The sequence below is a fragment of the Aulonocara stuartgranti genome (assembly GCF_965226115.1).
Source record: "Aulonocara stuartgranti genome assembly, chromosome: 1".
Classification (NCBI taxonomy): Eukaryota; Metazoa; Chordata; class Actinopteri; order Cichliformes; family Cichlidae; genus Aulonocara; species Aulonocara stuartgranti.
This window is the reverse complement of record NC_138939.1, coordinates 40351862-40366873: the sequence shown is the minus strand read 5'-3', so window position 1 is coordinate 40366873 and position 15012 is coordinate 40351862. Positions and strand designations below refer to the sequence as shown.

General features: G+C 38.7%; 1 protein-coding gene across 1 annotated transcript in view; it reads right to left on the bottom strand.

The window, feature by feature from the left end:
- tmc3 (transmembrane channel like 3) overlaps window positions 1-15012 on the bottom strand; it is a gene marked incomplete at its 3' end in the record, with an annotated part of 43595 nt that overhangs the window by 12529 nt on the left and 16054 nt on the right. Inside the window, exons 10-16 of the mRNA XM_082530666.1 lie at window positions 13778-13925; window positions 12672-12781; window positions 12133-12211; window positions 9280-9534; window positions 8590-8718; window positions 1419-1486; window positions 966-1094 (exon numbers count right to left, since the gene is read on the bottom strand). Coding sequence (XP_082386792.1) covers window positions 966-1094; window positions 1419-1486; window positions 8590-8718; window positions 9280-9534; window positions 12133-12211; window positions 12672-12781; window positions 13778-13925 — 918 coding nt within the window. The remainder of the gene's footprint in view (window positions 1-965; window positions 1095-1418; window positions 1487-8589; window positions 8719-9279; window positions 9535-12132; window positions 12212-12671; window positions 12782-13777; window positions 13926-15012) is intronic.

The following is a 15012-nucleotide window of genomic DNA, read 5'->3' as shown; positions in this document are numbered from 1 at the left end:
AGTATTTCCTTTTCTCACTCACTATGTGTTAACAGACCTCTCTGCATTGAATCATACTTGTTATTAACCTCTGTCTCTCTTCCACAGCATGTCTTTATCCTGTCTTCCTTCTCTCACCCCAACCAGTCGCAGCAGATGGCCCCGCCCCTCCCTGAGCCTGGTTCTGCCGGAGGTTTCTTCCTGTTAAAAGGGAGTTTTTCCTTCCCACTGTTGCCAAAGTGCTGCTCATAGGGGGTCATATGATTGTTGGGTTTTTCTCTGTATCTATGAAGCGCCTTGAGGCGACTTATGTTGTGATTTGGCGCTATATAAATAAAATTGAATTGAATTGAATTGAATTGAATTATACGTAAGTTGCTGCACAGGCTGATAAGTGAACAGCCTTAAGAAAAATACCCCCTTTGCTGACAATATACTGTACAAGCCTTTGGTGGCAACTTTAAATCTTTGTCAAACTGCAAAGAGCCAAGGATGTAATATAAGAGAATGTCTGGACAAAGACATTCTTGGTGTTTTGATGGTGGTTATGAAAAGTGCTGGGCTGCACCTCCCACTGACCTTGATTTCTCCATAGCGTTTGCACCATTTATGCCTTTTTGCAGCATTTTTAATGGATTTTGTTTTAACAAATTGTGCTGTAAGGAAAAGACAGTCCAAAAGGTTTGTGCTTCAGTTTTGGTGAGTGAAAATTTAATATGTAATTAGTCCATTATTCAGTAGCATCACAGCATTAAACCTGTGCAGATAAGATTACCTGAATTTACCTTTACTTTCATCCAGATGTGGGAAATTCTGTGTTCAAAATGCCAACACGGTGGTAGAAAAAACACTAATATTTAGGCCAAATAAAAGTCATCAAATGATTTTTTTTAACTATACTGGAAATTTGGGTATGTTTCATCTGTGTGTGTGTGTGTGTGTGTGTGTGTGTGTGTGTGTGTGTGTGTGTGGTGTGCGCATCTAACCTGGATGCTCGAAAGACCTGCTGATGGGGAACATTACAGGTAAGTACAGCCCAGCTCCTCAGATACATCAGACCAATCAGCTTCAGCACATTAAAGGCAGGAAGACAGGGAGAAAAAAATGCCCCCATCCTGAAGGAAAGAAAGAGATAGACCAGCCACACACACACACACACACACACACACACACACACACACACACACAGGCAATAAGGTCACACTTCATATAAAAGATATGACATTCAGTGGCTCATGATTTCACTTCATTACATTTATTGCTGCAAGGAGACGTTTCTGAAATTGGATGAGAAAATACAATCAAGAGGTGTAGTGGAAAGATTACAGAGAGCTACAGTCCGTTAAACAGGGTAATGGAGACCTGTCAGCACCAGTCAGGCCATTAGCTCTGAAATAGGTCCTGTGGTTCTGGAATTGTAAAATGTTTTTCAGACTTACCAGATCATTCCTTGGTTATAAATTAGATGCAAGACATTCTCGGCTATTTTGAATTCTCCATATTCAGGCTGAAAACAGACAAAACAAAAGTAATCACTGCAACAATCCTGAGTCAGACAAGAGTCTCTCAGGGTCTTTATTGTCTTTTCATGACATGCCAAATGTTTTCAGTTACTGCAAAGGTCTGGTTTGCAGGGATGCCCGGTCATTACCAGGACTCCTGTGCTATGAAGACATACTCTTGTAAAAGATACAGCATTAGCATTGTCTTAGGTTAAAATTTGCAAGGTCTTCCCTGAAAACGACATCTGGATCAAATCATATATTGCTCTAAAATATGCATATAGACCTTTGAGCTTTCATGGTGGTTTTGTAAGCAACACAGTATGACAAATCCAGCTTTTGAACCTGAACCAGCTTCCCATCCCTACTGGGTAGTGACCAAAGGAATAATACTGCAGATATAAGCGGCAGAAATGAGCTTTCTCTGAAGATTGAATGGCCTCTCTCTTTGAGATAGGGTGAAGAAGTCGGCCATTTGGGAAGGGCTCAGAGTAGAACCACTGCTCCTCCACATTGAAAGGAGCCGGTTCAGGTGGTTCAGGCATCTGACCAGGATGCTTCCTGGGTGGAGTGTTCCAGGCATGTCCCACTGAGAGGAGGCCCCAGGACACCCTGGAGAGATCATATCTCTCACTCGGTCTGGGAATGCCTTGCTGTTCCTCCATACATGCTAGAGGAGGTGACTGGGGACAGGGAATTCTCAGCTTCTCTACTGAGGCTTAAGAAAACGTGGGATAGATTTAATCAGAGGTGGGACCAAGTCATTGTTTTGCAAGTCTCAAGTAAGTCTCAAGTCTTTATCCTCAAGTCTCAAGTCAAGTCTCAAGTAATGTCAGGCAAGTCAGAGTCGAGTCTCAAGTCACTGGTGTAAAAGTCCAAGTAAAGTCACAAGTCTGAAATTTTGAATTTCAAGTCCTTTCGAGTCTTTAAAAAAAACGAAAAAAGCATGTTGCAGTTATGCTAAATGTAAATATTAGACCATGTAATTTTAAAATCTGTGTTTTTCTCAACACATGACAAAATAGTGAACTTAGAAAATATACACAAATTGTGAAATTGCACCTCTTTAAAATGCAGCTCAATTAAACCTAGCTCCAAGAATAATTTTCACCGACAGTTCTGAGATAAGCTGCATGTTATTCTTGGATGCGGTTGTAGGACCGGCTTTAAAATCGCATGACAAAAATATCATACACATTAAAAAAAACTGTATCACCAACGTAGCCTGGACAACATTTGCTAGTTAGATGAAGTCAGCTATCTCATCTTAGCATATTTATATGCATATTTATAATCATACGGTTCTTGGAGTGAGTGCATACACTCATGAAGTTTAGTAACTTCAGGTCAGTGCAACAAGCCCAGGTACAGTTTACCGACGGATGGGTACAGGACCTTGAAATGCAGCGTGTAGAACGAAAGACCATCGTACGTATCATAAGTTTACCAGTCTCACAAATCGTCGTCATAAATACACATTCCTTAACCGTTTATTAATAGGACCTTTGAGCTCAATGGTAATTAATTAGTAGTGGAAATAATTTCTGGTAGCGTTACAGAAATGTAGCAGTGACAATAATACTGTATGCTGTAATTGTACTGGACAATTAGTGATACAAAAAACCTGTTTTACCCTGTGAATAAAAGTATATGTTTTTGTCAATGTACCATAATAACAGAAGCGAAACGCAATATTGTGTCAGGACAATTCACTATTTATGCACAATAAACAAAGGAGCATAGCGCGACAATTTCTGTTCAGCGCCAGACTTGCTTGTAACCTATATCACCAATTATGTTATGAAAATGACGTATTAAGTACTAAAAAACACTGACCTTCGTGTAAATGCTTGGAGCAGACTAACCTGTGAGCTGGAGTGTTCTGGGACGTTATATTTGATCTTTGAATGGCTGCAATCCAGGCCACCCGTCGCGTCTTTGTTACTTCGGAAACATGCCTTGAACAATTTCTCTTCAACGAGGTAATCCGATAACAACCGATCTCTTTACCCGTCGGCTTCCCGTGGCTGTCATGCGACCGGCTATTGCAGTTAATAATACAACAGCTTCTTGACATTTTTGTGTTTCTTTTTATCGCTGTATAACTGATTTCAATTGAAAGCCTGCGTGCGCTAGTACCGCTTGCCACGAGTTCCCAGAATCCTTTGTGGTTCTACCCCAGAATGACATCACATTTTCAATATCTATATAATATGCATGTTACATTTTATATTTGGGGTAAAATATCAAGTCTTTTCAAGTAAACCGGTTCAAGTCCAATTCAAGTCCCAGGTCATTGGTGTAAAAGTCCAAGTCAAGTCACAAGTCTTACAACATTTTTTCAAGTCAAGTCTAAAGTCATAAAATTAATGACTCGAGTCTGACTCGAGTCCAAGTCATGTGACTCGAGTCCACACCTCTGGATTTAATGATAGTTTTTTCCTCTCAAACCACTTTTATTTTTAACATTTTTACTATATTTTATCATAGCAATCATATTCAGCATTTCCATTAGATTTCCCCCAATATCAAAAATATTTGTGTTATCAGCAAAAATGTGTATTTTTAATAGATCACATACCCTTCAAATGTCATTTATTTAAATAGTGAATAGTTTTGGATCCGGGACAGAACTCTGGATAACATCCAAACATGAGGAGTATTACTCTCCCATCTCACAAATTGTTTCCTGCTGGTCAAATAATTTTTCACGCAATGTAGTACAACCCCTCTGATTAAATATCGTTCCAGTTTATTAATTAATATTTCATAATCACTTGCATCAAATATTGTAAGATTTAGGAATACTCCGGCTGCATGTCGTTTCTACTGTGTAGCATTTATACCCTCCCAAAAAGACAAAAAACAAACTAAAAACCAGCAACAAGCAATTTAAACACAAACAATCACAAAGAAAGCCTGATGCTTAGCCTCATCCACCCCAGCTGTGAAACTCAGAAACCAGTCTTACTTGTTATCATCTATACACCTGGGCCTTACACAGAGTTCTGATTTCTCAGACTTTGTATCTGATTTAGTTCTCAGCTCAGATAAAATAATTATTGTGGGTGATTTTAACATCCATGTAGATGCTAAAAATGACAGCCTCAACATGGCATTTAATCTGTTATTAGACTCAATTGGCTTCTCTCAAAATGTAAAAGAACCCACCCACCACTTTAATCACACTCTAGATATTGTTTTAACATATGGCATAGAAACTGAACATTTAACAGTGTTTCCTGAAAACCCTCTCCTGTCTGATCATTTCCTGATAACATTTACATTTACAATAATTGATTACACAACAGTGAAGAGTAGACTTTATCAAAGTAGACGTCTTTCTGAAAGCGCTGTAACTAAGTTTAAGAATATAATCCACCCACTGTTATCATCTCCAATGCCCTGTACCAACACAGAGCAGAGCAGCTATCTGAACGCTGCTCCAACAGAGGTCGATTATCTTGTTAATAATTTCACCTCCTCACTACGTACGACTCTGGATACTGTAGCTCCTGTGAAAACTAAGGTCTCTAATCAGAAGTACCTGACTCCGCGGTATAATTCTCAAACACGTAGCCTAAAGCAGATGACTCGTAAGCTGGAGAGGAAATGGCGTGTCACAAATTTAGAGGATCATCATTTAGCCTGGAGAAATAGTTTTTTGCTTTATAAGAAAGCCCTCCGCAAAGCCAGAACATCTTACTATTCATCACTGATTGAAGAAAATAAGAACAACCCCAGGTTTCTCTTCAGCTCTGTAGCCAGGCTGACAAAAAGTCAGAGCTCTTTTGAGCCAACCATCCCTTTAACGTTAACTAGTAATGACTTCATGAACTTCTTCACAAATAAAATTTTAATCATTAGAGAAAAAATTACCAGTAATCATCCCACAGATGTAATATTATCTACAGCTACTCTTAGTACCATTGATATTAAGTTAGACTCTTTTTCTCCAATTGATCTTTCTGAGTCAACTTCAATAATTACTTCCTCCAAACCATCAACGTGTCTTTTAGACCCCATTCCTACAAAACTGCTCAAAGAAGTCCTGCCATTAATTAATGCTTCGATCTTAAATATGATCAACCTATCTCTAATGATCGGCTATGTACCACAGGCCTTCAAGCTGGCTGTAGTTAAACCTTTACTCAAAAAGCATCTCTAGACCCAGCAGTCTTAGCTAATTATAGGCCAATCTCCAACCTTCCTTTATATCAAACATCCTTGAAAGAGTAGTTGTCAAACAGCTAACAGATCATCTGCAGAGGCTTATTTGAAGAGTTTCAGTCAGGTTTCAGAGCTCATCACAGCACAGAAACAGCTTTAGTGAAGGTTACAAATGATCTTCTTATGGCCTCTGACAGTGGACTCATCTCTGTGCTTGTCCTGCTAGACCTCAGTGCAGCGTTCGATACTGTCGACCATAATATCCTATTAGAGCGATTAGAACATGCTGTAGGTATTACAGGTACTGCACTGCAGTGGTTTGTATCATATCTATCTAATAGACTCCAGTTTGTGCATGTAAATGGAGAGTCCTCTTCACACACTGAGGTTAATTATGGAGTTCCACAGGGTTCAGTGCTAGGACCAATTCTGTTTACATTATACATGCTTCCCTTAGGCAGCATCATCAGAAGACATAGCATACATTTACACCGCTATGCTGATGACACCCAGCTCTATCTGTCCATGAAGCCAGATAACACACACCAATGAGTTAAACTGCAGGAATGTCTTAAAGACATAAAGACCTGGATGGCCGCTAACTTTCTGCTTCTTAATTCAGCTAAAACTGAGGTTATTGTACTCGGCCCTGAAAATCTTAGAAATATGGTATCTAAGCAGATTCTTACTCTGGATGTCATTACCTTGGCCTCCAGTAACGCTGTGAGGAACCTTGGAGTCATTTTTGACCAGGACATGTCCTTCAACGCACATATTAAACAAATATGTAAGACTGCTTTCTTCCATTTGTGCAACATCTCTAAAATTAGAAATATCCTGTCTCAGAGTGACGCTGAAAAACTAGTTCATGCATTTATTACTTCCAGGCTGGACGACTGTAATTCATTATTATCAGGAAGTCCAAAAAACTCCCTGAAAAGCCTTCAGCTAATCCAAAATGCTGCACCAAGAGTCCTGACAGGGACTAGAAAGAGAGAGCATATTTCTCCTGTTTTGGCTTCCTGTTAAATCCACAATTCAAAATCCTGCTCCTCACATACAAGGTCTTAAATAATCAGGCCCCATCTTATCTTAATGACCTTGTAGTACCATATCACCCTATTAGAGCGCTCCGCTCTCGCTCTGCAGGCCTACTTGTTGTTCCTAGAGTATTTAAAAGTAGAATGGGAGGCAGAGCCTTCAGTTTTCAGGCCCCTCTTCTGTGGAACCAGCTTCCAGTTTGGATTCAGGAGACAGACACTATCTCTACTTTCAAGATTAGGCTTCAAACTTTCCTTTTTGCTAAAGCATATAGTTAGGGCTGGACCAGGTGACCCTGAATCCTCCCTTAGTTATGCTGCAATAGACGTAGGCTGCCGGGGATTCCCATGATGCATTGAGTTTTTCCTTTCCAGTCACCTTTCTCACTCACTATGTGTTAACAGACCTCTCTGCATTGTTATTAACCTCTGTCTCTCTTCCACAGCATGTCTTTATCCTGTCTTCCTTCTCTCACCCAGGGGCGACTGTGGCTCAGGGGGTTGGGAATTGCATCTGTAACCGGAAGGTCGCCGGTTCGATCCCCGGGCTCTCTGTCCTGGTCGTTGTGTCCTTGGGCAAGACACTTTACCCTACTTGCCTACTGGTGTTGGCCAGAGGGGCCGATGGTGCGATATGGCAGCCTCGCTTCTGTCAGTCTGCCCCAGGGCAGCTGTGGCTACAACTGTAGCTGCCTCCACCAGTGTGTGGATGTGAGAGTGAATGAATAGTGGCATTGTAAAGCGCTTTGGGTGCCTTGAAAAGCGCTATATAAATCCAATCCATTATTATTATTATTATCACCCCAACCAATCACAGCAGATGGCCCCGCCCCTCCCTGAGCCTGGTTCTGCCGGAGGTTTCTTCCTGTTAAAAGGGAGTTTTTCCTTCCCACTGTTGCCAAAGTGCTGCTCATAGGGGGTCATATGATTGTTGGGTTTTTCTCTGTATCTATGAAGCGCCTTGAGGCGACTTTTGTTGTGATTTGGCGCTATATAAATAAAATTGAATTGAATTGAATTATAATCTGCTCGACTGATCCAATTAATGCCCGTGCAGTTGAATGGTTCAGTCTGAATCCATACTGACTGTCAGATGTTTCTGGTTTTCTGGTTTTCCCCTGGTTGTGGTCTCTTGTGATTACTGTCAAACTGCAAAAACTGAAAAAAAAAAATTATTGAAACTATTATCAATTAGGGTGGCACAATAAAGTGTAATTCTGTTTGGCCTAGTGATTTTAGGATAGCCCAACTGTTGTGTTAATTCGTTCGTTTTTTATGAGTTTTTTTAATTCAACAGGACAATGTTAAAGTCACCACAGATAAATATATCTGATTTGATATAATTTGAACGCTAGACCCTGGTGCTTTATATATACAGCAAATATGAGAACATTTTTTTATATTCCTTGCAAATTTCAATTGTTATACATTGACTAATAAGTTATCAAACACAGTTATCATAGCTTCCACCACCTTGTAATCTATTTTTTATCCACGTACACAGCCCCCCCCCCCCCCCCCCCTTTTCCTGGGTTGAAAAGTCCAGTTGAAAGTCCATCCCTGTTTCTGCATTAATCCATATTTCAGATACAGCAATAATTTTGAAAGCTTTTGTGAACTGATTTAAATATTCTTTAACGTTATTGATCATTTATCATTATCATTTAATGGTGTGATTAAACTGTTCATCACTGTGGCAGCAACAGCTGATGTCTTCAGTATTGGAGAAGAAATCATTCTCTGGGTCTATTTCCTTTTTCAGGTCTGAAACATCATGACCTGTGTATTGTGTATGTATACAGAATTCCATTCAATAGAATAAGAATAAATACCTTAATTCTCATGTTTAGCATTTACTTGCTAAATTTTGTAAAAGCAAAAGCTTGCAACCAACTTACAAATTTGCTCTCTAAATCCCAGCAGCAGCAGTCACTGAGGTAGCGAACCACTAGACCTCTGATGAAGTCAATGAGCAGGATGCTCGCCACTGTGAAGATCATGTCAATGATGGACAGCTTCAACATCTCCTAAAGACACAATATACACATATTCATCAGGGAAATTTACAAATACTATATACAAGTATTTTATTTTACATACACACACACACACACATACATATATATATCATATATTCCAGGCATAACATTATGACCACTGACAGGTTAAGTGAATAATACTGATTATCTCTCCTGCTACTGGGTGGAATACATTAGTGAGCAAGTTAATATTTTGCCCTCAAAGTTTGGCAAGCGTAAGGATTTGAGCAACCTGAAGGACTGGTTCAGAGGAGCTCCAAAGCTTTTGGGGTGTTCCCACTTTCACAGTTGGGAACCAGCGACAGGGTTATGGGCTCGTGTGGCTCATTGATGCACATGGCGAGGAGAGCTTGCCTACGTGTTCCGATCTAACAGATGAGCTACTGTAGCTCAAGCAATTCTGAAAAAGTGGTTCTGATAGAAAGGTGTTAGAATACACAATGCATCACTATCATTTGATGTTTTGGCAACAGGCAGGTGGTCATAATGTTTATATATATTTTTATCATTTCCACAAATATACACCGTTATCCAATCAGAAAGCAAAACCTGTCCAACATAGGTCTCCCAGCACTGATCCTGTTGTCGGGTGTTCTTTTCAAACACAGCTGTCTGGTTGTAGACGTCCCCTGAGCTGCTCCTGCTGGTTACAGCCAGCACTGTGGCGATGGTTGCTGTGGTGCTGTTGTGATTCTTAGAGAGGGAGATATCTGACACTAGGGTGGAGAGGCTGTTTCCCTCAGGATGAGATATTGTGGCCAGAAAGGAGCTGGACTCATTCCAGTTACTGTTACTCACGTGGACCTTGAAGACAGATCACAATCCATACAGCTGTGTGCTATGCTTTAATTATATGAGTGACTTCAAAGGTATTTCTTAATTCAAGGTCTGCATCCTTAGAAGCTCCATGATGACCGAGAAGGAGCTTCTTCTCTTTATCACAGCGTATTTGTGAAAAACAATGCACAAACTATAGTTCCTAGTAAGTCTAGGAAAAGATACACAAATTATAATACAGACAACTATTTTAATTGTCAGCGATGTAGTGTATTGATTTGTTAGATAACATTTACTTGTGATTAATGGCAGTTTCCACCAATTAATGGTTTCTGTTAATAAATGAGAATAACCTAAGTTATGTGTGAACTTAGGTCAAGAAAAGATGTTTAAAATGCTAAAGATACTAAACTCAATTTATATATATACATATATATATATATATATATATATATATATATATATATATATATATATAATTATGTATTTTTTATGTATTTTTTATGTATTTTTTATATATTTATATGTTTTATATATTTATACAGCGCCAAATCACTGCTCAAGATGCTGTAGATTCCCGTCAGTAACACTTTCGGTCCGCTAGTAAAACGTAGTTCTATTAATCTGCGCTCATTACTCTCGAACCGGAACCGGATGTAAGTCCCAAAAAACTGAATTGGAGAACTGAAACTGAATGGTGAGAAGTGAATCTGAAATTATTCAAGAACTAAATTTTTAAAGGATAAAATACAGTTTCAAAGCAAATGAATTCAATTTCAAAATATAAAATTCAATTTCAATTTAGTGATGATCCTTTTCAAACCAATAAATTGAATTTCAAATTAGGCTAATTCAAATTCAGTTTTTAAAAACATTTATTCAAGTTACAATTCAGATTCAATCCGAGCAATTCAAATTCAAATTTAACTTATTCAACTTCAGTTTCTGATGGCACAGATTTCAGCCCGTAGAGATGCCCTGTCTCAAAGTGAAGCTGAAAAACCTGTTCGTGCATTTATCACTTCTAGGCTGGACTACTGTAATTTGTTATGTCAGGATGTCCTAAAAACTCCCTGAAAAGCCTTCAGTCGCTCTATTCCACAGCATGTCTTTTGTTCCGTCTTCTCTCTCTCACCCCAACCAGTCACGGCAGATGGCCCCGCCAAACACTGAAGCATATTAAACTTCACACCACTAAACAGACCCAGCTTTGGTATCAAAACTGAATTGTATGTGCAGAAGATTTTAAAAGTTATACACAACTGAAGGGAAATCTGGATTTATTTAGTATCAATTTTCCATAGCATCTACACAAACTCTAAAACATGTAAGTTGGTTTTTTGACTGCCTATATTTTAATGTAAAAGCTTTAAAAGCATCACTAACTCGTTACACATCTGAAACTGTAGAATTTTGACATTTTAGACTCTTGTTAATATTTTTGCTACAGGATATTTGAGTGAGATAAAAACAATTACATTTGAGTTTATTCCTTGACTGCATTCCTTGGACCATCCTTTTCAAAAAATATTCTAGAACCACCAATGCGCAATGAATCTTGGGATAGAGTGGGCCACCAAGGTTCCGCCTCATGGATCCTTCAGATCCCGGGAAAACAGTCTTCTTCGCATTGCTGTGACATAATCAGCCTTCAAATGTGGCCTTTGAAGGATGCAACCCCTGAATTTAGACGTCTAAAATGTAGGACTGAGCATTGTAGCATATTAGCTTATTTAGCCTACACAATTAGCATTAGCATTAGTATAAAGATAGTAGAAAATAATTCCAAACTAGTTAGTTTATGTGCATAAAAAGTAAACAGAATACCTGGACACATTTTAAAGACACTGAAGATAGAATGAACTGTGTTTACCTTCTTAAAGTCTCAACTTTGGCTTTAAAATGTAGCAAAGTAATACCACTGGAATTGTGTTGTTAGCATAACAAGTTTACCAGTTATTTTCTGTCCAATGTGTTGCTCATGTCAACATTAAAATAACCTACATACTGAATTTTCACTTGAATGATATGTATCTCAGTTTAACTGTTTAAAGCCATATGTATTGTATTTGATGAGATTTTGTGAGTTAGGGACTTTTACATCAGTGATATTTCTCCCCTTAACAATCAATTCCACACTATATTTTTAAATAATAAATTGCAACAAAAAATAAATAAAATGCCTGAGTCACAATACAGATTTAAACTCATATTAATATTCATCAATATTCGCCTCTGTCAGTGCGCCCCAGGGTGGCTGTGGCTACAATGTAGCTTGCCATCACCAGTGTGTGAATGTGTGTGTGAATGGGTGGATGACTGGATGTGTAAAGCGCTTTGGGGTCCTTAGGGACCAGTAAAGCACTATATAAATACAGGCCATTTACCATTTACTTTTTTAATTTCATCAGAAGGTCCACTAAATACTGCATTTTCAAAACATGATTTTTGTAGCAATTCTTCCATGGTTAAATATTTTGGTAACTTGTTTGTGCTATTTTCTAGTAACTGTGGCAAAATGAATGACCAGCAAATTAAATTATTAATCTTATATTATTTTCTAAATAGTGTTCAAATTTGAAACTAGATAACAAATTCTTAACTGGGGCTAGTTAACATACTCACAGCAGAGCTCATACTGTTGACTTTATCAAGGAGAGCAATGATGAGACTGTAGAGATTCCCAAGGTATAAGACAAGGACCCTGTAAATTGATGAGCATTGTAAGACCTTTCAGTTATTATATAAATACTGCTCCAATGAGGGCTCTCATCAGATCTTGATGAATGAAATAGTCAAAGTAAAAATTGTTACTGACAAACATTGTATAATTTGTTGAGAACAAAACAACCTAACCCACAAACCAAACTAACTTTGGTTAGTAGAAACTATATTATTAATACCAGTTACCCATAAAATCACCACAAACTTTAAAAAACCATAAAACCAGTTTTTGTACTACTTAGGTTTTAAATTAAAGACTTTAAAAACATGCAGGGCCTGAGTAAGTTGCAACTCGTATCACTTGTCACATAACTAACCAAAGTTAAGGGAAAATTTTAGCTTAGAATTTTTGGCATAAAAGTGTAAGGGTTCCGTTCATTTTCTGAATAGTATAGTATGCCATTATTGTGTCATTATAGGCTGTGGTTAGACAATGGTACCTGGCCAACTGGAATCGCAGTGAGGTTCGTGGGTGGTACATCTCCAGCTGAGCCACCAGTTCAAAAGCAGATGGAGCAATCATGGTGATGAGAGAAACCACTACACTCACCTGGAATGTAGATGGATACATAAGTAACTGATGGGTAGTTGGTAGTTGGAGAAAAGTTTGTTATTTTAACTGAAATGCATGTAACAAATATGTCTCATTGTTTCTAACAATTTCAGTGATTTCCGAGGGTCCTAATTAATTGATTCATTGATTAATTCATTCATTGAATGTTTATAATAACTGAACATGCTCATTAGGTGCAGTTTTCAGTTATGCGTGTGTGGCAAGAAGTTCGGCTATAAGCACCCAAGTGGCAGTGGCAGTGTACTTTTCACCACTACATCAGTCACTTTAGTGACGTAATGCTTGGATACAGCTGCTTGCCCATGAAAACCTATGAAGCTCTATGCAATGTTCCTGAGCTCTGATGGCCACTACATCCCACAGTATCCGCTGACCCCGCTTTGCAATTTTCCGTGCCTTTTTCAGTCACTTCCAGTGTGGCATAATGCCACTAGCGGTTGACTGCGGAGTATTTGATGGTTGCACGGTACTGCAATGCCCTCTCACTGAGCTCCTGAGAAAGAACGATTATTTCACAAATGTTTGTATAAGCAGTCTGCATGCCTCTACAACTGTGACCATGAAAGTGATTGGAACACCTGAATTCAATAATTTGAATGAATGAGTAAATCCTTTGGGCAACAATGTGTGTTATAAAAAACAGGTCAAAAGATGTAGGCATGTAGCAGTTTTACAGCTTCTTTTGAGAAAAAGAAATTCTGTATGTGTGTATGCACACAGAGTACACATGTACGTGTGTTGCACAGTTGATTAGCATAGCTTACACATTTTGTTGTGAGAGTGAGCTGGTTGCTGTAAGGTGACTAAAGCTCTCTAAACCTGGCAGATGGATATATACATTTAGTAGTTGCCTTCCACTGGATCCATGTCAAGTCTCCACTTTCAGTGGTTCCTTAGAACTGTATTGTATATTGGATTATCCAATTAAAATAACTGATGATAAGGATGGTGACGTCCAGTCTGTTCCTGTACCTCATTCTTCTCCCATAGCGTCAGCTCCGGCTTCTCCTGCTCCAGTTTCTGAGAACGATCCACCACAAAGTAAATGATGTATATGCTCCCTGCTAAAGAGAGGAGCACCAGGATGTTGGCCAAGATCCGTAGACTGATCAGAACTGCACTGAGGGAAAACACAGTGTCATTGGCAATGATCAGTTAGAAAAGTGGATGTAATTGTGATGCACTATTCTTAGTAGACATCTGAAGTGTATGTTGGATGTTCTGAACAACATACACTTCGGATAAGGTGTCACTGCAGCCTCTTTTTGCTATTGCTGACTCTTTCATTATTTACATAGACTTTCAAAAGGACCACCTTCAGCCATGAGTCTGTCTGTAGGATTTTAGCCTCCCTATACCAACACAGAACCTAGAATATAAAATGTCAAGGATTTGGACATGTATAGATTTTAAACATTAGAAAATCTTTGGGTTTAATCAACTTAGACTTCTGCCTAAAGTAAAGTATTGTAGCTCAGTGTCACCAATGATTTACATGTCACTGCCATTTTCAGTTTCAGGACATGCACTTGTTTTTCAAGGAATTGTGGCTACTTAAAGATCTGTATCCATCCATCTCCTGTCATTTATCCAAGCACAGCAGTCTAAGCAGAATTTACCTCCCCTTCCCCAGCCACCTCATCGTTATCTTCTGAGATAATCTAAGAAATCTCTTCAAGTCAAGTCAAGTCAAGTTGGCTTTATTGTCACTTCAACCATATACAGATAGTACACAGTGAAGCGAAACAACGTTCCTCCAGGACCAAGGTGCTACATGCAACATAAATTTACAACATAAATTAACAGAAAACACTAAACTAGCTAACTAAGAGGCCTAGTTAGCTGGCTAGCAGAGACAAGACAGACTGACCTAACATAAATTACAACATAAATAACAAAAACTAACTATCTAAGGAAGACTTTTTTTTTTTGTTAACAGACAGCAGACAACAAAGTGCACGTGCAAATGTGCAAACAAGAGCAACAAAGTGACAGTGTGACAAAAAAACACACACAACGTAACATAATAATAAGGTTTTATGATGATGAGTTGAGGTAGTGGAGGAACAGTAAACATTCCTTAGTGTAGCAGCAAAAGGCATCTTTCAGCATGCCTTGAGCCTAGCCTGAGGTACCTGCCCATCTTACAATGCTGTGATTGCAGCCATTCACCAAATCAATGGTTTTTGATCAATGGTCATGAATAT